This window comes from Camponotus floridanus, unplaced genomic scaffold, assembly GCF_003227725.1.
Source record: "Camponotus floridanus strain SB8 unplaced genomic scaffold, Cflo_v7.5 scaffold14, whole genome shotgun sequence".
Lineage (NCBI taxonomy): Eukaryota > Metazoa > Arthropoda > Insecta > Hymenoptera > Formicidae > Camponotus > Camponotus floridanus.
In genome coordinates this window covers 121,597-146,633 of record NW_020229259.1, presented here as the reverse complement: position 1 = coordinate 146,633, position 25,037 = coordinate 121,597, and the positions used below count along the sequence as shown (strand labels likewise).

The window sequence follows — 25,037 nt, the reverse complement described above, 5'->3', positions numbered from 1 at the left end:
TTAAGCGCGATAGAGGTATACGGCATTATTAAAGGAGGAAGTAACGCCAGTTGAAATGTTAAAAAAAAGCGCAATTATATCGCGCGCGGAGGGCGAGGAGGGGGATTTTTGATGCCGCGATATCTCGCCCGTAATCCTCGCTCATTCTCCCTTCGTCATTCGACCTTACGTATCCGACACAACATGACACGCAACAATCGGCACTTCGCGCGATGCGCATAATCAGAATATGAAAATGCAAAAAATTACCACACTTTTATAAATATTCGCAGGGGTCGACAATGCGATGCTTATCGGCAATTCAGGCTACTTGAGGACATAAAAGAAGAAAGACGTCCCGGCGTGCGCGGGAAAAAAATTCAACACCCCAAGGCGCGGTAAATAGGTGGCCAGGAGCGCGCGCGCGCGACACGCGACCTAACGTGCAATAATGCAAATCGAATAATGCACGTGGCCGATCTGACCGATCCGAGAAATTTAACAATGGCTGGCGGCGAGATATATAGGCGCCCCGGGTGATTTCGTCGGGACCATTAGTAGAGTTGACGATGACAGTGAAAAAAGACGAGTAAAAATAGCAACGAGTCGCTCGATAATAATTTGGCCGAGAGAAATTGATTGAATTAATTAATTATCATCCTGATAATGCGTCCGGAAAATTATAATTGTATATTTGTAATTTTGCGCATTTTGAATAATTAAAATGAGAATTCAATTTAATATACTGTATTTATAGGAAAATATAACTGTCCTATCATTTTAAGGTCATTAGTAAAACTTCTCAAGACGATGATGAAAAAACGAAGCAAAAGAGCAACGAGACTTTCGCGGTAATATATTTGATAAGGATGATTAAAATTGATTGAATTGATTATACATTCTGATAATGCGTCCAGAAAATTATAATTGTACATTTTGCGCATTTTGAATAATTAAAGTGAGAATTCAATTTAATGTACTGTATTTATACAGAAAAAATATAGCTGTCCTAACATTTCGAGGCCATTAATAAAATTTCTCAACACGATGACGATGAAAAAACAAAGCAAAAAAGCAAAGACTTTCGCGGTAATAATTTGGTGGGGATGATTAAAATTGATTGAATTGATTATACATTCTGATAATGTGTCCAGAAAATTATATTTGTACATTTTGCGCATTTTGAATAATTAAAGTGAGAATTTAATTTAATATACTGTATTTATACAGGAAAAATATAGCTGTCCTATCATTTCGAGGTCATTAGTAAAATTTCTCAAGATGATGAAAAAAACGAAGCAAAAAAACAAAGAGACTTTCGCGGTAATAATTTGGTGGAGATGATTGCAATTGACTGCATTAATTATACATCCTGATAATGTGTACAAAAAATTATAATTGTACATTTTGCGCATTTTGAATAATTAAAGTAAGAATTTAATTTAATATACTGTATTTATACAGGCAAAATATAGCTGTCCTATCATTTCGAGGTCATTAGTAAAATTTCTCAAGATGATGAAAAAAACGAAGCAAAAAAACAAAGAGACTTTCGCGGTAATAATTTGGTGGAGATGATTGCAATTGACTGCATTAATTATACATCCTGATAATCTGTACAAAAATTATAATTATACGTTTTGCGCATTTTGAATAATTAAAGTGATAATTCAATTTAATACACTATTTATATAAGAAAAATATAGGTGTCCTAACATTTCGAGGCCATTAATAAAATTTCTCAAGACGATAAAGAAACAAAGAGACTTTTGCGATAATAATTTGGTGGGGATGATTGCAATTGACTGCATTAATTATACATCCTGATAATGTGTCCAGAAAATTATAGTTATACATTTCGCGCATTTTGAATAATTGAAATGAGAATTCAATTTAATGTACTATTTATACAGGAAAAATATAGGTGTCCTAACATTTCGAGGCCATTAGTAAAATTTCTCAAGACGATGACGATGAAAAAACGAAGCAAAAAAGCAACGAGACTTTCGCGGTAATAATTTGGTGATTGAAATTGATTGAATTAATTATACATTCTGATGATACGTATAGAAAGTTATAATTGTATTTCGCGTATTTTGTATAATTAAAATAAATTCGATGTAATACATCATTTACACAAACGGAAAGATATCGTGCGTCATAGCATTAGTGTGTATGTGCTTGCTTAATATTGTTGTGTCGTTGGAGGATAATGTAGGCGAACGAAATAAATGTACGCAATTCTCGCGATATTCTAATCAAGTGAATTTGCCTTCAACTTCTGCTGGAAGTATAAAACGACCGCGAGAAAGTGCACGGCCACCTCGACGAATCTAAATATAATAACGTAATAAAGCGCTTCTCCTAAGAATTCTCTTCCGATTCAATTTTGCTGATTTGGCAGCGTGCCCTGTGCATTTCTACGAGAAGAAAGGGAGAGAGAGAGGGTTGTAGAACGTTACTAAATATGCATATCACCCGGAATATGTATCGTGCTCCTCACGAAGGTTACTATCATACGTCATTAGAGCCTTTGTCAGAAACACCACACCAAATTCCACCCCCACCCTCTCGTAGGGGTTATCTCTCTCTGTCACTATATCCATTAAATTTCTTGGCCGTGATCTCCGGTTTCCCGTCGAATCATATAGATCAGATGTATCTAGGGCGCAATATTTTCGGCGGGATAACATCTTATAATTTTATCCCCGACGCATCTCTATTATTTATTCAAGAATAGGAGACGCGATTCGCAGAAAATTCAAATTCCGCTCATGTAAAATAATGATGAATTGTAATTTCTTTTTTTACAATCGTGTGGCTGTACGCACGTGTGCATGAACGAGACGTTTGACAATCGAAATGTGAATTGCAAGTACGAGCATTCATCACGTAGGCCGGAATGGCTGCAGTCCGCGTTTCTACATGAAGCAACATCCATCCGCATCCAAGTACAAATTAAATTCCCGCGAGATTCTGCGGCTATCTTCCGCGCGATATTGAGGATAACCCGAATACCATACAACACTAACACGGGGCAGACATACACGTTGCTCGAGCAACGTATCTTGCGTACATTTTGCAATGACAGCTTTTGATTTGGGCCTGCGCTCTCTTGAATCGGAGCCACATGCCATTCATTTTAGATTAGATACCGCAGGAATTGGATTCCCAGGATAAATGTGATCGCGTAGACATCGTTAAAGACGCGCGACTAGATTTAAAGAAAGAAAGGACACATATTTATGTTTATGTTATTTTTGTCTACCGAATTTTATTCGAGCGATATTTGCAATTTTATCTTGTCTTACAAAATTTGGGATCGTAATTTTCATCGTCTTATATTGGATAATTGCATTTGTTACATTTAAAATCATTTACATGAAGATATTTTATTGTCGGAAGAGTGACATATATAAGTTTAACGATGTGCATGTTGCGCTAATATATTAGCTTGTACGGAGGACAAGCGAATTACTAATTCAAAATATATCTTTCCGAATGTTAATCACTGCGAATTCGTCTATTTAATACATTTTCGTGCCTCATGGATTTGCCTTCAACTTTCGAAAGGTCCTCGGGCTTGATAATAAATATTCTCGTGGCCTCGATAATAAATATTCCCGACGACGGTGGCAAAAATCAAAGGAAGAGCGAGGATAACGGCAGCTGTACAAGGTAGTTTACATCTAATAATATAATGAAAATAATAACGGTAATAACGGTAATAATAATAGTAATAGTACTGCTATTATAATAATGCTGAGAAAATGGTATAATTTTACTGCTCTCACGCGTTATACCTTCAACTCGTAAAGAACACAGGCCTGCGAGGTTTTTTTTTAAGATGCAATAGTGACTTCCGACGTAATTTTGTGAGCTGAATTCGAATCTGGCCGCCGAATTTGCGTAGCACGTCACGTTTTTGAGTAATTTGTAATTGAATGGCTCAAAAATCGTTATTTTGGCAATTTCATGAATTTATTGCGAGGAAACCAAATTTTTTGAAATATTTCTGCCAATGGCATCGTATAATACTCACTTTCGCCTTTCAAATCCACTTTCGATTACCGCCGCACGATTTTTTCTTCGCTGAGATATATAAGCATGACGTTGTAAGAAAATTTACGTTAAAGAAAATTTATATAGACATGGTAGATCCATGATGTTGAAAGTTGAAAAGACTGACATATGTCAGGTTCGGTTGGCCAAAAAAATATTGTAAAGAAATGTCTAATACAGTTGTTACACATTTTGATAAATTTTTCTAAATTTTATGCCTCTTTATTGTGATTCTATTCGCCATATTGATGCGCCATTTTTTTTAAGGTGACGAAGTTTTAAATGTATTTTTTTTTTTTTTGTTCGTATGAATAGAGGTGGACGATTGATTTAATGCTTTTAATTATGCATGATATTTATAACTGTATATCTGAGGAAAAAGTGTGCGCGATTCGAAAGTGATTCGAAGTGAAGTGAGTATAACGATGCATTGACAGTACAGAAAATATTTAAAAATTTGATTTAAATAAAAAATGGAAATAGCGATTGATAAAAAAAAATAATAAAAATGAGTTATTATTCTTTATTTATTTATTTTATGCCCTTAAGATATTTTGATTCGTAGTGAGATAGAGAGGTGGCACGATTGATTTAGAATGGCTTATTAAATCCCTATGCATGATCAGTCTTATAACTTGTATATCTGAGCGAAAAAAAGTCGTGCGGCGATAATCGAAAGTGGATTCGAAAGATGAAAGTGAGTACTATACGATGCCATTGACAGAAATATTTCCAAAAATTTGATTTACTCACAATAAATTCATGAAATTGGCCAAAATAGCGATTGAGCTATTCAACTACAAATAACTCAAAAACCTGACGTGCTACGCAAATTCAGCGGCCAGATTCGGATTCAGCGCACAAAATTACGTTCAAAATCACTATTGCATCTTAAAAAGAAATTTTGACCCCCTTTTTTGCAGGCCTGTGGAATGATTATTTAGCGAAAGAGAATTGTTATCATTCAAGGGGGTGTAATAATACATGAAATCAATAAGACACACGTAATAAATCAAATAAGCAAGGGTTATTTCAGCGAAATGAAAATGAGGCGTGTAAGGAAGTTTCTCCTTTTTTTTCGATTACATTATCTATTCTGGGGCACTTTATATAGCGAGATCTGTCGAGGAGAAAGCGTATGAAAATAGGATGTGTGGGAGACCGATGATGACTTCGCGGCCATTAGACGGGCCGGCTACCGACAGCGGGCCTAGATAAAGCCCCCACGTTGTAGTGATTTACAACTGGTTAATTGATCATTTGCATTCTGGCGAGGATGCCTCGTGCCACCAATGTACGTCGTACGCCAACGGAGACCAAAACTCGCGCGACCTCGGCTTTACCGAGCATTCATGCATCCCTTCGTTACAACTTCCCCGCATGCCGTTACGTCCATTTGCCTTGATTAATCGCGGAGGGTGTCCGGGCAAAAATTAGGTTAAGCTACCAGGCGAGCTCTATCACGAGCTCACGCGCGGACTTTGCTCATACGTCGATTAATGCCATACATCACATGTTAACGTGCCTACAGTGCATCGTTTGTCGGGATGTTATTTTTCTTTTTATCGGAAAACATGATTTCCAAGATATAAATATGTTGTTTGTTTATTCAGAATTACAGCAGTGTATTATTTATATTTGCCATAATAATATATGATTGTATTATATGATGCAAGAATTAATATGTTGTTTGTTTATTCAGAAGCAGTGTATTATTTATATTTGCCATAATAATATATGATTGTATTATATGATGCAAGAATTAATTTGTCAGAACTACAAACTAGTTTCTTTTTTACCTTAACATTAAATGCGATCTCAATATTAATTATGTATTTTTAAAACCCGAAAGATATATCTTAATTTTATGTAATATATGTATTTTAAGTCCACTTATACGCGACAAAATTCAAGATAGAAATCTATTTATAATTTTGTATCGTGCTTCTCTGATATGATGCCTTAGTATATATTTTATGTATATAAATATTTTATTTTCTCAAATATCTCTTTACATTATGCATGATTTTTTATGCGACGTATAAAATTATAGATAAATAAAATTCCGAATTGTAGATAAATATAATAATCCGAATTTAGTTATAAATTACACATAAATCGTAAATGTAGTGCTTAAATTTGATTAAGACGATCATTTAGCATTAATATCGTACGTGATGATAAAAGTCAGAGGTTCTTTCTGATAATGTAATATCTCCTATTTTTCCAACAAGATTTTTCGCATAATAATACTCGAGGAACATATGGTCCGTTAATAATAAATTCTGTGAGATTCCTTGCAAATTCCGGTGCGCACTTGTATATTTTCCGGTGTGTGTTGCGTTTTGTGGTCGTGAAATAGGTCAAGCAGCGCATGGAATATTTTAGCTTATGATATTCTCACATATGCATACGTGACAAAAGAAACTCATAAAATATAAACGCGATTATCGATTACGAATTACGACGACAGAGAAATTAGCTCTCGGAAAAAGCGGCCTTTTACACAAATACTTGTGTTGTAAACGTGCGCAAATTTAAGGATTGCACAAATTTTAATAATTTGTTTGCGTAAATAAATAATGAATGTTATTTTAACAAAATCGCTATAAAATCCGTACGTCACTATGAAAATATCACATCAAAATATTGCAAAAAATATATGTTTTCTGTTAATATAAATTATTCTTTTACCTAAAATCTTTATTTCTACTTCCTTATTTTTGTTCTAATATTTAATCATTATCTATCATTTTTCAAAAACTAATTAATACGAAGATTTCGACTTTGATTAATTATACGTCAAGTATTAATATCTTTCATAGTAGACAAAAGAGAGGACCGTAGGATCATTAAGCAAAAATTATTGATTTTCAGAAATACGATGAAAGAAAACGGCAATGAATTCCTAGCTTAACGGGTACATAAACGTAACACTTTCTGTCTCATGTGTTACCGGAAGAGATGTATTCTCCCTGATTTACGAATGCAAAAGGAGCGATAAATCGAGTCTCCTTCCGTCGCCGGGGAACGAACATGGTGCGTCCTTTCTACGTTCGTAATTCACGCCCGCGAATATCGGAATTCTGTCGATAAATCGTCTCTTTCAACAGAGAAAACCTTAAATAAAAGCAAACTTTTCAATTAAAAAATAAATATTTCGATTTCGACAATACATATATATTTAATATTTCGCCAAAAGACATATATTCTTTTTATTTATTTCAAATTTATCTCTCAAAGAGATCTATAATAGCGTTTCATAAATAAGAATAAATAAAAACAAAATATTTTTGTCATTAAAATTATTAATATAAACATCTTCATCATCATTCATTTAAGATTATTTATTCCATACACATTTATTTTTATTAATTATTAATAATATATATATGTAAATGGTTAATATTTATATGTAATAGTAATAGTTTATATGTAATATGTAATAGTTAATATTTGCTACGCAAAAAATTTAAAGAATAAAGTGTGTGTGTTGTGTTATTTCACAAAATTTTTTAAAAATAAGACAATTATTTACATATTTGTTTCTAAAAAATATGTAAATAGTTAATTTTTGTTTATAAAAATTTTGAAGTAACAATTGAAACAACACGCAAAAAATTTGAAGAATAAAGTTGTGTTATTTCAAATTTTTTTAAAAATAAGACAATTATTTACAAATTTGTTTCTAAAAAATATGTAAATAGTTAATTTTTGTTTCTAAAAATTTTGAAATAACAATTTTGTTTTCCAAATTTCTCATTTGCGTAGGAAATTGTACGCAGCAACAGTATTTAACGGGAGATTAATAATCGCATTATTGCAGATTAATTGCTATTCGTAATCATTATCATTATTGTTGAACGGCATCGGCAATTGAGAGAACAACAATGAAATATCGATGCTGTCTACGGCGTTGAATCGACTGCGATTACATTGTATCACCGCGACTATTCAGCGTCGCACAAAGAACCTAGGAAATTGGTTAATTTTTCCGAGATGACAGGGGAAACTATTCCAAGATATCGATGTGAAACGCGCCCCTGTATACTATTTCTGAGATGCACTCCGGATACGACGCCATGCCTCTATTCTCAATGAAACGATTTTGTGAATCGAGGGCAATGCAATTTTAGACGGCAATATGTGTGAGTATGTGTGCACGTGTATCTACATTATTACGGTTTTTCCGAGCTTTCCGGATCAGCGAATCTATTCGAAGTCACGACTTATTTATTCGGTCTTTACTTCATTCTCTCCAAGGTTATTTTTCGGCATGATTCTTTTTATCATATTTATATTCACGACTATATTTTGAATTATTGAGATATTAATAAAATAATATTAATAAAAAGTAATATTAATAAAAAATTTTTAACATATATTGCACAATAGAGTAAAAAATGGCAACAAGATTTTATACAAGCTCTTAACTTCTGAAAGATTTAAATTAATAAAATTATATAAAACTATAAGTGCAATTTTCTTTTTACTTCGTATTTTAATTACTTTATTTTTAAATAGTCATATATACATGTGATTAAATATCTAATAAATATACGTATACTGAAGTTATCTTAAATTCATCGTGACTTTAATAATAAAACTGTATTTAAATAACTATAATTAACAAAAACTACGCGATATATTCGGATAACGGGTTTCCTCGGAAATGTCTTTTAATTAAAAGGTACACGACAAACGGTTTAAAGCGGTGTTTAATTATAACGACTGCCATCGCGATATACCTTTGCGAATCTAAGCGATTAGTGACCGTGTTTCCATTCTCGCGTGCAATCGGAAATCAATAAGCAAACTAAAGCGTTGTTTTCAGAGCAATCTTGAGTCTCGAGATACATTTACAGATAAACCGTATCATTCCTATCATCGATTAATTTAGTCTGATGTACTCGGAAAGCGATAAAGTCGGAAATATATCACGAATTGATCTAAAACCCTTTCTTTCGTTATAAAATTCTTAAGTTACTTCTTCGCAGCAAAAAAGTGATACATTGGATTTTTAGATTGATATATTGTATTTAATTTTTTGTGTGTTAAAAATGTTGATTTTAAGATAATGTATTTACTCTATTTTAATTTAATATAAAAAAATATTTATAAATTTATAATGTAATTGCAAATATTTTCCACAGAAGGGAGCTAACAAGAGCTCGCAAATTTATTAAATAAGCAACTACAATTTGCACGTATTTATAACATTAAATTAGGATGCCTGATAATTTAGGGGACTTTTATCCTCTGCAATATATAGGGAAGATTATTTAATATATGTATAAAGATACAATATACGAGTGCTGAAAACATAAAATGCGTGTATGTGTTAAAACATATTACTGTAATAGTTCCTCGTATGCATTCAACATTGCCCCGTTTCGGTACAAATGGGATTTCATCAGGCGACGGTAATAAGAACGGAAAGGCATGTCAGAAATCTTGAAAATTATTGGCGTTGAAATGAAAAAAATAGGAGAGAAATATTCTACGCGTAACGAAATTTATTGCGAAAGTAATCAACAATATAAGAATTCTAACGCGTTGCGATGAAATATTGTTCATAAACATGTAAAAATATATGAGTAGTAAATATATAATAATACACACATAAAATTCCATACATATGCATATGTATCGAATTTGCTAAATGATGGAAAATAATTTTTCAAATATTAAAGATCCTTTTTCCAGCGAGGATATTTATCGCGATCACGCAACTTTTAAAGACGACATCTCTATTGCAAACGAGTTTAATAAAGTATACGCGGAAGCATTAATCTATCGCATTTAATGTCTGCACCTATCGAGATAAGCACGACAAACGAATCGTGAAACGTGCGTGTAAAGGCAACCTTGAGGGCCGCAGTTATTACTTTAATTCGCGCTTTATATGCCTGCTTTCAAAGTGATTTCCAGTCGAACGAGCAGCGAACAACGCGCCTCTTACAACTAGCGCGCGATAAATAAATCACTGGCATCCTTGGGACACTTTGATCGCCGAGTCAGACGCTCGTGAGAGGGCTCGACGTGAGAAAGATCGCGAGATCCACTTACGATCATCGCACGCTCGTCGGAAACTCGCGTGAAAAATGCCTCGCGGAAGCTCGTAGACATGACGAAGAGGCGAGGCAAGTGGGCGAAGTTACAAGGGGAGAAAACAAGATCACTGAAGGAGGAATCTCCCGGAAGCGGCGGCATTTTACCCCGGACAAGGCGCACTATGTGCACAAGGGATTTATAAACTTTCCCGGGGAATTTACTCCGTTACCTGTCCGCGAACTTCTTCCACGGTTTCAGCCGGTTTCCCGCAAAATGAATCGACCGGGCTCTGAGTGCTTCCATAAATCCCGGAGTGTCGCGGGATAACGTCGTCCCGGGACGTTGACAAATGTAAATAAGATTGAACTCGCGCCGCGCCGATTTAATGCGGGGAATCTAGACGGAAAAAAAGATGGAAGAACTTCAGATGTTGGATGTGGACGAATGTGTATATTCTTCTTTTTTTTCTGCCAGACATATGTGCGGCAAACTTATGCCCGAGAATTCGCGCTACCCGATGACACGATGTCGGAGAATGCGATCGATAGACATTTAGAGAAAAATATCAAGCGATTGATCAATTAAATTTATTATTGATAAATTAAATTTGGAATACACAGTAAAAAATTTTGTGTTAAATTTAACATATTTCACATGTCCCAATTTATCCACTCTAATTTTAATGTTATTTTAACAGAAGGCGAGTATGTAAATAAATAATACAAGGAATATGTTTAAAAATTAATACAAAAGTGTGACACTTATCTGGAAATAAAGTTTATGTTAAATTAATATATTTATAATGTTGAATTTAATTAAAAGAAAATGTTATTCTTACATTTTTATGATAACATTTTTATGATGACATTTTTATGATGAATATGAAATAACAGAAGAGATATGTTGATCTAATATATGGAAACTGTACTTATAGAGAGAAAAATAACACAACTTATCTGTTCATTTTAACATATAACATATTTCATCAAAAATTCGTGCATTTACATATTAATTGTGTTCTTTTAATTCTTAGAAACGGTGAAAATTAACTCAACGCAGAAATGTCAAAATAATTCAACGATAATACGTTACATTAACATAAGAGTATGTAAAAAATTTAACACAAATTTTTTACACGAGAAAATTTTAACAGAAATACAAAATGTTTTTTACCGTATATTATTGATAATATTATTGAAAATATTATTGATAAATTAAAACGAAATTAGAACGAAGAGAGAGAGAGAGCTCTTTAAATTCTACTTGGAAAATTTATAAATTCTTTTATAATTTTATGGAGAGAGAGAGATATATGAAAATGTAACACACAAATTTTTACACGAGAAAATTTTAACAGAAATACAAAATGTTTTTTACCGTGTATTATTGATAATATTATTGAAAATATTATTGATAAATTAAATTTAGAACGAAGAGAGAGAGAGAGCTTTTTAAATTCTACTTGGAAAATTTATAAATTCTTTTATAATTTTATGGAGAGAGAGAGATATATGAAAATGTAACACACAAATTTTTACACGAGAAAATTTTAACAGAAATACAAAATGTTTTTTACCGTGTATTATTGATAATATTATTGAAAATATTATTGATAAATTAAATTTAGAACGAAGAGAGAGAGAGAGAGCTCTTTAAATTCTACTTTGAAAATTTATAAATTCTTTTATAATTTTATGGAGAGAGAGATATATATAAAAATGTAACACAAAAATTTTTACACGAGAAAATTTTAACAGAAATACAAAATGTTTTTTACCGTGTATTATTGATAATATTATTGAAAATATTATTGATAAATTAAATTTAGAACGAAGAGAGAGAGCTCTTTAAATTCTACTTGGAAAATTTATAAATTCTTTTATAATTTTGTGGAGAGAGAGAGAGAGAGAGATAAAAGAAGTGTACGTAAATATGTCCAAAACTTGAAAAAGATAGATGTTTACGAGAAGAAGAGAACAAAGTTTCGTTCCATGACATTGACGTGCCGTCGTATAAAATATATTTAATCAATGATCATATAAATAGTCGATCGGAGGATAAAAAGTTGTCAGTTCTATTTTCGGAGGACGTATCAACATTAGTATAAATCACTTTGCGTGATTTCTGTTCTTCAACGAAGCTCAAATTTGTTGATTCGCGCAATCGATAATTCTCGAAGGACTTCCGACGACTTGATAACGGTATAGGTATCGAATAAGGCGAGCATCGTGACAGTACTCGTCCCATCTGCGTTGACCTTATTAGCGATGCACACGGTGGCACGTTCGTCTCGCGCGCCTTTAAATATTGCATTTAAATATCCGCCCTTCTCCCTCTCGTCGCGGACCATCGCGTTGAAATTTAATAGATTCCAGATAGAGAGGGGCCAATTTTCGCTCCTCGAAAGATGGGCGAGCGCATCGGGAGCAGCGAGAAGAAAATAGACTACCGAGGAACAATGGAGAGCGGAAAACAGGATATCGCGGGCGCAGGAGGGGCTGGAGGGAGATGGAGAAGAAGCATCCCCGCCTTGTCACTAGGAGGACGCTCTTCGAGAAGGCGGTGTCGACGACTCTCTCTCCTTCCAGGAACTTTTAATTTCCGGTACTTACCGGAGGGAGGACGGTCCGGGAAGGTAAGCGGCGCGGAGTGGACCGACGAGGAGGACGAGGGGGTGGAAACCGGGGGAAGCGGGGGAGGCGAGGAAGGAACGGTCGACTTATCGTTTACAATGATAGTCGTCGTCGCGTCGAGCGGACGCGGGGAAATCGCAATTGAGTTCGGTTCGACGATACTGAAAAGCTCAGCGCCGCCGGCTGCGAGCTCTCCTCGCTGGCTCCAGCTATTGATCGGAGGCCGACCGACCTGGGTCAGAGTGTAGCGGTGTGGACTGGCATCGGTGCAAGCTGTCTATGTGTGCAACGTGCGAGGGTGTGTGTGCGGCACGTGCACCCCCTGCTGCACACACCGGCACCGGGACCGCGCCGCTGCACACATCGACGTCGCCAGGATCGTGACCAGGAATTTCGTCCTCTTGGGCGAAACGCTGAAATAGCACCCCCCTGCTCGCGATCTTTCAAGCAATTCGGTAAAATCTTCAAGATCAATGCGATCAATATATAATATATATATATAAATATAATATGAATATAAATATAATAGAAATATAATATAAATGTAATATTAATATAAATATAATATAAAAAAATATTTTATAATTTATATATATATATATAACTCCGATTTTTAATTTTTTTATACAACTTAAAGATGTTTTGTGCAAGCCCTGCAAAAAGTAGCTGAAAATCAATATTGACGAATATTCATTTTGAGTATAAGAAATTGCGTGGAATATTACAATTTGATCTTAGCTACAGTGCAGAGATGTATTTTTAAATATTTATTGTGTTTTTACTGAAATATTCTGAATTTTGTTAATCGAAATGATTTACTTTTGGCAGAGAATTTCGTCTTGTGACAGATACATGGCTAACTTCATTGAATTGTATTTAATATCTTTTTAACCAGTTAGTACTTGTGTAATATTATTTGACCAAATATTTCCTCTATATCTAAACTTTTGCAAATTTGAAACAAATTCTGAATATTATTTCCATGTGTTTTTGTCATTTGAATCAACATAGTTATACGTTTCCCATAAGAACATGTTAATTCGATGCAAATTAAAATCTTTATAACTTGTGAACGCCTTAGTGAATCGATTTAAAAATTGTACTGAAGATTCTAAACATATGTAAGGACATTCTGTACAATTTTCATTAAATTCTCAATATTTTGAAAATAGGTACAAAACATCCTTAATCGAAATGATTAACTTTTGGCAGAGAATTTCGCCTTGTGACAGATACATGGCTAACTTCACTGAATTGTATTTAATATCTTTTTAATCAGTTAGTACTTGTATAATATTATTTGACCAAATATTTCCTCTGTATCTAAACTTTTGCAAATTTTCAACAAATTCTGAATATTATTTCCATGTATTTTTGTCATTTGAGTCGACGTGGTTATACGTTTCCCATAAGAACATATATTAATTCGGTGCAAATTAAAATCCTTATAATTTGTGAACGCTTTAATAAATCGATTTAAAAATTCTAAACATATGTAAGGACATTCTGTACAATTTTCATTAAATTCTCATCAATATTTTGAACATTCTCTTCAATATTTTGAAAACAGGTACAAAACATCCTTAATATATCACAATTAATTAATTATTGACGGTTTGATGTTTAAAATTGAAAAATTCACTTCAAATTCAACAAAGAACTCGTCATTAAAATTAACGTTACAATTTATATATCACAATTAATTAATTATTGACGGTTTAAAATTGAAAAATTGACTTCAAATTCAACAAAGAACCCATTAAAATTATCGTTACAATTTACATATGAAATTTCGCAAGATTTTGTTGCCACAGCAGTGGAGCAATCTCGTCTCTAATGACGTTCCTGGACGCTGCACACGAGCGGGGGCTGCATTGACTGCAACTATCCTTTCGCGCCACGAACCAACATGAACGGGAGCACGTTATTTACTTCTCGCAGCCTTGTGTAAATATATATATCCGGCGAGATCGCGATAAAATTTACGCCGGAAAAAAAGGACGGATCCATCGGAATTCCGGAATTACAGATCGGTTCGCTAAAGCCGGAATCCACAGCCGGGCCACGCGCCCACAAAGAGAGAGGGATGCACTCTAGAGAGCCAGAACGCGAGTGCATTCGTATGTAAGATGCATTATTAATACTTTGGCCCCGATTCGTTCCGGAATGTAGCCCGTTGTTAAATTCCGAGGATTACATGTCTGGATTATCGTCTGATAGTGATCCGAGTTAGCAGACTGTTTGTTAAATAGTTGGACGCTCGATATAGTGGAGCAAACGTTTAGATACCCATCAGGGGAAATGTCAGGCACACAAATATTTAGATATTATTTAATAGGAGATTTTTCCTTTGCCTTTCTTTCTCTCCTTTGATAGTTTTCTAATTTTGAAAATATTATTTAAGTTCTATTTCGTATACAGGGTGTCCTGGACTTAACGAATCAGCTGTTGATAGACTCCTAAGGTCATTTGGAGACGAAAATTCTAATACCAAAATGAGGAAGACTTCATAAAAATGGTCAAATTACTGACTACTGTCGCATCGAAGACACAATCGCAAAATTTTATTTTTTATTTTATATTGATCCTTTTATCGATATCGATATTATCGCATTATACGCGGGTCTCTTGCGTTATGTCCCTGAGCACAGGAGAACGTAACGCGCCGATTGGTAATTTTTAATCTTTTGTAGCGTCGAAACTACATCTTTCTCAACATTTTGGTATGAAGATTTTCGTTTCTAAATGATCTCAGGAATCTACCATTAACGGCTGATTCGTTAAGTTTGAGACACTCTGTATACCCTCAACACATCTCTTGATGTTATCCACCAATTGTCGTCAATTGTGTGCATCGCCCGAAATTGCAGTTGAAAAGTGTCGTGTAATCGAGAAATGACACACATCGTTGGGTCTTTTCGAGTATTTGGGTTACGTGTGTTTTCTATTGACCCGCGAATTTAATATATTCGTGTCTAACGAATATAAGCGAGTATGAGCGACTTACCTCATTGGTGTTCCATCGATGCCTCTGAGTTGGAAAGTGTTCAGCTCGCGGCAAGGTTTCCAGATTTTCAGGAAGCTTTATCGGGTCGCCGTCTGCGTGATAAATTATCTCAATTAATAGCTGTTCTCGCCGGGGAGAAAATGTGGGATCGTAGAAAACATAAATTTCAGTAGCGATTTGTTCAGTATTACCCGTTACATTACTTCACGGGGGGGGGGGGGAAGAGTTTAAATTTATGCCGTTGACGTGCGTGTTGATCAATCGTGACAATTTTACTACGGATCGATAAGCGGATCGTTATTGTGCCATGAGCAATGAGCATTAGCGGCTGCCCGCTCACACTCGGCAACTTCAACATTACGTGCATGTGTCATTAGCTCTGTTTATACACAACCGATCGAAAAGCTCCATCGATCTACCCAGCTATGTATATTCCGTCGTCGCTCGCCATAAAATAGCATTCGCAATAGATTGCACCTTCCACGAACGCCGTTGGAGTTACCTACTAGCGTTAGAATGCAAAAACTCGACGGCATAAAGATTCCTTTACCGAAGGAATTTTTGCACGCTATTTGTACAATTTACTTTTTTAAATACCCTCGAGAAGCATTCTCTTTCCTATGCAGAAAAAACTAAAGAATAGTTTGTTACAAAAAAATAACAACCGTCAGAGCGATAAGTTAGAGCTCTCCTAAAGGGAGCAATAATGAAAGAAATTTATTTAATATCGTTAAAAAGAATTAATTACGTATGTAATATAAATAGTTTATAACATTTGTTTTACGAGAATGCTATGAAGAATTTTTCCAGAATATTTAAAAAAGGAAACGTTTAAATACATCGTAATTTAATAAAAGGAAATACATATGAATATAACGTGTGTTTAAAAAATATGGAAATAATTTATAAAATTTATTTTACAAAAATGCTATAGGAATTTATTTTTAAAAGAATAATATTTAAAAGAAGAGACGTTTAATAATTTGGAGTAAAGATTTACATCTCCTTTCTAAATAAGAATTCATGCTGTAGGATAAAAGTTATTTTACGGTAGATTTTAAGCAGGGGGAAAATAACGCGCCACTCTGACAAATATCATAAAATTAGAATGTATGCATTGTACTCGTATTCTTGAATTATTGGAATCTCCGGAATTCTATATCGAGGTATCAAGCGAGTTGCTATTCGCTTGACAAAATGCTCGCGTTTCGCAGCTTGCATTTCCTCTCGATATTATTGATATTACGCATAGGAGACATCTGCGCTTCCTCGCCAGTCAATATGATATATCTGCAATATCATGCATCGTGTGTTCTCAAATCTTTTACGAGATAAATATGAAACGTGGTATAAATCTGCCGTTGTAACCAAACATCCTTTCTACGTTTTACGCGATGCATTACACGAAATTGAAAATACTAGAAGCTATCGTAAAAATAATATCAATTTATTGCCTAACGCGGTCTTTGATGCAACTTTTGCGCCTCCGGAAGAAGCGTGTATCTTCGCGGAAACTAAAGCAGGGAAAAAATAGCGGCACAAATGAGGGCAAATACGGCTCGCTGTATTTTTCTGCAAAGGCAGAAATTGTGTCATATGTAAACTTAAGCCGCGATCGCGATCGGAAAGTTTTTTATGGTCATAATTTACACAGTAACCTTGTTATGCTTTAATTACCTGCACGAATAGATTCATCGCTCAAGTGCACTTTTCTCACGTGAAAAAATTCGTTAAAATCTTTCCGCCCGATTCAAAATCCATTCGTCGAATCGACGAGCGTACGTCTGTCCAGTGGCTTATTTCAACGATAGTTTTTTTTCCATAGACGTAAATTGCTGTATTTTAACTTAGTTTCGACTAAGTTTCGTCCTCAGCGAAACGTTCGCCGGGAATTCCTATTCGGAGTTAGCAAGAAAATTATCTAAGAAAATCAAACATTTATCTAACGACTCGCTTAGTTTTCGGCCATTTATAGCCTATGCAATATTCATCGATTCGCCAAACTTGCCGAAACTAGGCGCCATTAACTAAACTTTCAATCATAAGTACGATACTTAAGTGCAGTCGCCGTGGTCTCCTAGATTTCATAGCGAAATGATATCTATTTGCTTCAAACTTTTTTAACGTCATGACGTTACTTAGTTAAGTTTCGTTACACTGCAAGTGTAAATATTTCACCGCAGTATAAATAATTCACATCATAATTTCGTACATTTTTTAAGCTATTTTGTCAGAATAATACATGAAAGAACAATACGAACATTATGAATATAAAAACTTAATAATTGATTCATAAATATCGAATTATCAAAGGAATTTAAACTCGTATACAGAATTTTTCTACAATATAAATCTATAAGAAAAATTATTTTCACAAATTAAAATAAAATTTCTTTGACATCAATTAGTAGATTTTATTCAATAAATTTAAACAAACGATTAACGATTAAATTGAGAAGAAGAAAACAAAAGTAAAGAAGAGATTTACTTCTTTAAAATCTTACAAATTTAATTTCCCCTAGATAACCAAATGAAAGACACTTGAAGTAATTCTCAAATTCTCTCATGCAATCTATTATATTTCAATAATGATATTTAAAATAAATTCCGCACAATTCTCAATGATAAATCCAGGACTATGACAAGCGTTCAGCGTATTGTCGCACTGAGAAAAATCGTTTGATTGTACCAACAAGATGTATATGATTGAAAGCATTTTGGTTAAATCAAACAAGAATTTCTAGTTATCATGATAAGACTCGATTTTTTATAATATCTATATTTTTTATAGAACGTTAAATTTTACTATAAGCATTTGGTTAATATTTTCTGGTTGGATCTATAAAATTTCTTGTTACATTAATTTCTTTGCTTGCCGCTAGGCGGCAAGCCACTCTTAACTTAACTCGTATTCAATATTTGCCATAAAATGTATATAAAGAACTAGTATTAACATTAAGTCCAAAGTATATTTTTTTTCTCTACGAGCAATAGTGCCAAAAAAGGACGCTAGCTCTCTGATAGTGTGTGTTTGAGCTGCATCCTCTTCTTGCATTACTGTTTATCAGTTTAATTTTTAACAAACTGAATTTAAAATAATTTATTCAAATCTGGATTGAATTTATCCAATAATCTTGTTGGAATTCAAAATATTAAACAGACTTTTGAAATGAGATGGAAAAAACTTTAGACGACTTGGTGCTGGGAAGTTTAGTTATTATTAACCAGAAAATTTGGTAAATTTAACAGGAAGAAATTAATCAGATTCATTTGGTAATTTCTACAAGAATTCTATTTCGTCCATTTTCCAACAGACATACTGGTTGAATCGACCAGAATTTTAATTAATGCAACCAGATTTTTTCTGAGTGTATTTTTTTTCTCTTACGAGCAGTAGTGCCAGAAAGAGGACGCTAGCTCTCTGATAGTGTGTGTTTGAGCTGCATCCTCTTCTTGCATTACTGTTTATCAGTTTAATTTTTAACAAACTGAATTTAAAATAACTTATTCAAATCTGGATTGAATTTATCCAATAATCTTGTTAGAATTCAGAATATTAAACAGACTTTTGAGATTAGATGTAAAAAATTTTAGACAACTTGATGCTGGGGAGTTTAGTATTATTAATCAGAAAATTTGATAAATTTAACAGGAAGAAATTAATCAGATTCATCTGATAATTCCTACAAGAATTCTGGTTCGTCCATTTTCCAACAGACATACTGGTTGAATCAACCAGAATTCTAATTAATGCAACCAGATTTTTTTCTTAGTATATTTTTTTTCTCTTACTAGCAATAGTGCCAGAAAGAGGATGCTAGCTCTCTGATTGTGTGTGTTTCTGCATTTTTTTCTTGCATCACTGTTTATCAGTTTAATTTTTAACAAACTGAATTTAAAATAATTTATTCAACAATCTGGATTGAATTTATCCAATAATCTTGTTGGAATTGAAAATATTAAACAGACTTTTGAAATTAGATGGAAAAAACTTTAGACGACTTAGTGCTGGGGAGTTTAGTATTATTAACCAGAAAATTTAGTAAATTTAACAGGAAGAAATTTATCAGATTCATCTGATAATTCCTACAAGAATTCTGGTTCGTTCATTTTCCAACAGACATACTGGTTGAATCTACCAGAATTCTAATTAATGCAACCAGATTTTTTTCTCAGTGCGTTCTCTATCGGGCGCATAAATAGCAGATAAACTCACTTGGGGCGAGGGGCGTCGGGTAGGTCGCGTGGTAGACGACACGCTGTGGATTCGAATGATTGTAGCCCGCCATCTCCGTGGTGGTGGCGCGTGTTCGCGCTGCTCGGTTCTTACCGATCGCCGTGGCCGATCGTCATCGTCCTTGAACGTAGGGGAGACGGGAGCGTAGCTGGGCCCTGGCGGGCATCCCTGAGCGGGCTCTTCTTCGCGGAGGCCCCGTGACGTGCTTGGTGGACAATTGCGTATCTGATATGACGGCCGTTTGCCGATGATCGCGCTTCTTCGATCGAGACGAGCTGAGGGGACTATCCTCTTTTCGTCAGGACAGCTTGATCAGCTTGGTCGCGGGATCCAGGACGCAAGAACGGCACTCGGATCGACGTTGCGAGGATTGCTCTCCCGAATGATGACTCCCTCTGGAACGGCAAGACATATCCTCCCAAAGGAGCGTGCACGCGAGTCGGATTACGCGATTTCAGACCGGATATCGATCAACTGTGTCATAAACGTGCCGCGATCGGTCCCCTGGATCCCCTGACAATCGTCTCTTATCCCCTTCGCACGACAGATTTCCAAGAGATCAAGGATTAAAGTTCTCGCAGTTTCGTCCTTCGTAGCGAAAGGATACACGTGAAAGTGCACGCGGAAACACAAACAGGATCGATCCTCCTTTTTCCTGACTTTCCTTCTCTCCCCCTCTCTCTCTCTATCTTACGCTTTTTTGGTTAGATTCTTCCTCTAGTATAAAAAATTGGAGCTCCTTTGTTTTTTTCTACACGAGCTATATCCCTCTCTTCGTGAACCTTCCTTTCTCTCGTCGCTTCCTCCTCCCTCCCTTGATTGTTGATTGCGCCTCGGATTGCTCCGGATTCTCTCCTCTCGTTTCCGTATAAACGTTCCCTGATGTGGGCGCGTTTCCGGTCACTACCACACACTCTTTTTTTTTCTGTCTCGATATATCTGTATCTTCTTATTTCTCGCAGAATTCCAGTCTCTCCTTGCTCTCCCTTTTTGTTGTGCGCTCCGGAGCTCTTTTTAGTCTTCTTATATCCTAAGTTACAACACTGAACCCGTCCCCATCGGGGGGACAAAATAATGTAAGGGTCACACAGAGTACAGAGGGAACTTAAAATGCGATTATCCCGTCCCGTAGCAGTCGACGCGCGCTATTTTACGATATCTCGCCCTTCCTCGCGTTCACATCTCCGTCTAGTCCTCTTCACTTCGCGTCGCGCACCCGTCCGAACGAGGAATAACTTGAGAAAATAGATTTTTCTATCGTTCTTTTGTAGCTTGTTTCTTGTTTACTGTGTACTGCTTGTGTGCGCGTGTGTTGCAAACACGTTTGCCTTCGGAAAAAAGAAACCGGAAATGGAAATTACCTCGTTGCACGTCTCGCCCTCTCCCTCTCCCTTCCTCTCAAGCTCTCTCGCTCGCTCTTTCTCTCTCTACGGCCACGCGCTCTCGTTCACCACGTATGTCTTCCTTCCTTTCTTTACCCTTCTTTCTTTTTTTACAACAGGCGGTTGTCTTACGGGTGTAAGGTAAGGTTTTAAAGAGAGTCCTTATAGGAGAAATGTGTTGTTGCTGTTTCGTGTTGTTAGTAGTGTTATTTACAAATATGTATTGTTTTTGTTAATAAAATAGTTCAAATTAGTCTTTGGCCCCGCGTGTCTGCTCCCGAGCGGCGGGAGCCGCAGAGTGAGGCAGCCCGCGACTCTCGACCTCCGTCCACCCTCCACGTCGCTGCTCTCCTCCCTTCTTCATCCCTCTTCGTCCCCACCACGGCTGTCCCGGAGTCCACCAGCCCCTACCAGCACCACCGGCATCCACCACCACGAGCTGTGAGGGCGATCGCTCTCTCTCTCTCTCTCTTTCTTTCTTTTTCTCTCTATCTATCTCTCGGTAAAGTCCGACTATCCGGCCCCAGCCACAGCCCCTATCCCTATCTCTGCTCGCGGTGTCTGTCGAATCCTCACCCTCACCAACCCCCTCGCACATCCTCCTCCGCTTTCTTCCATCCGCTGCCATCCCGTTCACGTCCCCTCTCTCCATCTTTCTCCCGCGACTTCCTCACCTACGTCTACTTACCACTTTTATGCTTGGCGGTGTGGGTGCACTACCGTGCCAATTTCTGTGCGAAGCTACCGATGGTGCTGTTCGTTACCTACCTACCTACCTACCTAGCTGGCTGGTTACCTAACGTACCCCCGGAGAACTCGTTGGAGTTGTAAATTAAGGATTACCGAGGATGTAAATTAATGTCAAGGTGTACGGAGGGAGAATCATCCGTTTTTTGTCGTTGTAGAAGCGAGGCGAGTGTCGCTCTGCGTCGACCCCGCGAGATAATCGTCCGTTATTCTCCGTGGATTCGCTTCGCGCTGTGCCAAATAATTCTCATCGTCGACAAATCGACGCTCGTACGTCTAACGCTTCTGTCGTCGGGGCCGATAAATTCGCGGCGGAAGAGATGGACGAGAGTTGCGCAAAGTAATCGCGTATTTGCATGCGAGGCGTAACCTTGAACGCGATATGTCTAGATTCGAAAGGGGAAAATGGCAAAGTAACGACGCGCACATGGCTCAAAGCGGAATGCATTAAAAAATGAAATTATATGACGCATAACGCGCATGGGGTATATATATATATATACACAGAAAAAAAGGATATTCTTATTTTGAAAATATATTTAGTGTTACATAGTTAACATGGAAATCTTGAAATGAGATTATATCGCGTTAATTTAAGAAAAATATAATTGCTTACTTGAATGAAGCCATTTTCTATAGTTCAATCGAGAAAAATATATTCTCACGATTTAAGATTTAATTTTCTTGAATAGAAAAGAAACAATGTTGGGTAGAAAATAACATTTTTAAATCAACGATTATAATTTTCCTAAAGCAGAATTAAATAATTATATATTTTTGAGGTGACAATTACAATATTAAAATAATATAATAATAATAAAATAATAAAATAATAAAATAATAAAATAATAAAATAATAAAACAATAAAATAATAAAATAACAAAATAATAAAATAATAAAATAATAAAATAATAAAATAATAAAATAATAAAATAATAAAATAATAAAATGATAAAATGATAAAATGATAAAATAATAAAATAATAAAATAATAAAATAATGGAATAATAAAATAATAAAATAAGACTTTAATATTGTTGAAATTTAAAATTATTAAATTTTTCTAAGAAGATTATAAATTGTTCTGTATATACGAAACAATGAATGCGTTAGTTCAAGTTTGATTTGACACTTATTTTTTTCTGTGTATATATATTATATAAAATTGTCAAATATGTAAGACGAATAAATTTCTCGTTGATTCGAATCTTCGACAAGATAATGTTTTTACGAATGAACGTAATTAAGTCCGCTAATTTACACAGAGGACTTTATAAAGTTGCAACGCGTGGAACAAGGAAACTCAATTATGTGAACGAACATCGAAACGTGTAATGTCAGCCACGGTTAAATAACTTTACAGTGTAAAGTTTACATTGTTCTATAGGTAAGGCTCATGACAAACCATATGGAGAGCATCGTTAGCATGCAAGCCCGTGAAAATCGTAAACTACTTGATGTAGCAGTCTCTCGCGGTTGCACGAATAATTCGCCAGCGAAGATAAACTTTATCTTTGCTGCCCCGTTGCTGACGGCATTAAAGAAAACCGCACGATTCTTTTGGGGAAAGGATACATGCGCGGTTCCGCATCCAAGAAAGTAATTTACAAGATTATACATTATTCGGGCTGCGACTCGTAAATGCGCGGGCTGAAACAACCGACTCGGCATTTTACACCGCGAAAGTAGCTTAAATCTACCGAACAATTGCAAGATACTATTCGAAATTTATTTTCAACAGCAAAGTAACAAACGGGAGAATGACCAAGCTCGCTCTTTGCCTCGAAATGAAGGAACGAATGTCCTACATACAACACGAGAGGTTTCTTGATTAATTTTAAATTTAGATTTTATTCCAACAGAATCTTATAATTACTCGTGTGAAAGAGAATGCGCTTAGAAAAATATTTAATAATATTTAATAATCGAAACCTTAAAGAGCTATAATGAATGACGATAAAATGGGCAACGCGATTATTTTTCGTCGCTCATGAGCGAGAGAGAAATTTCGAAGATCCGGATCACTGATTGAAAAATATCAGAGAACGGAAGGAAGCAAGTCTCTGCGCAATTGCAAGGATTCGTTAGCGGCCATTAAAAACATCATCGTAAGCAGCGGGGATGATCGGAATTGACTTCCGCACACGTCTCCCCAAACTCTCAACCCTTCTCGTCGGCGGCTAAACGATATTTCTCTCACAATCCACGAAACGCAGGCCAAGTTCTCCCCGACTTCGCACCTATACACATGAATTGTGCACTCGCTCGTGCCACGAGGATCATACGTTTGCAGCCCGACTGCTGCCATATACCTAGGTACATGTACATGTCATGTACAGCGACATATATACAAGGTGTCCCAAAAGTCCAGGACCGGTCGAATATTTCATAAACTATGCACTTTAGAAAGAAATGTTTCAGACAAAAGTTGTGTGGCTTGAAGGGGGCCATCAGACAGTGGCAATGATTTGACCTTGGAGAGTCATTTGAAAGTCACGTGAAGATCACCGTCAATTTCTTAAATGGAACTCCCTATTTTTTATTACATATTTGTGTAGCTTATCTCGAGAGCTTTCCAAAACATTATAATAAAGTATTTCTTCATTGAGTACTTTTCGATATTTATGAGGCTTGAAATCATTTCTTAATTTTGCATAAATCATAAAATATCTAGTAAAATATTCATTTCTCGATTATCTTACCTTAATAATTTTATGTACAAAATAATAAGAGGAAACAATTGGTGTAAAGAAAACACATAGTTGTTTAAAAAAAAATGTAATTGTTAATTGCAAATTACATATTTTTTTCGTAAAAACAACTATGTTTTTTCTTTACACCAATTGATTCCTCTCATTATTTTGTACATAAAAGTATTAAGATAATCGAAAAATGAATATTTTATAAGATATTTTACGGTTTATGTAAAATTAAG

At 35.4% G+C, this 25,037-nt stretch overlaps 1 protein-coding gene across 5 annotated transcripts in view; it reads right to left on the bottom strand.

Annotated features, from left to right (window-relative positions):
• LOC105257995 (calmodulin-binding transcription activator 2) overlaps nucleotides 1-25,037 on the bottom strand; it is a 73,045-nt gene that overhangs the window by 20,927 nt on the left and 27,081 nt on the right. For 4 of the 5 annotated variants that reach the window (XM_025406342.1, XM_020029593.2, XM_025406341.1 and 1 more), the window contains exon 4: nucleotides 15,736-15,827. In XM_025406342.1, the coding sequence (XP_025262127.1) occupies nucleotides 15,736-15,827 (92 nt within the window). Of the gene's footprint in view, nucleotides 1-15,735; nucleotides 15,828-19,951; nucleotides 22,499-25,037 lie in introns of those variants that run through there. The other variant, XM_025406344.1, reaches the window with a different exon arrangement.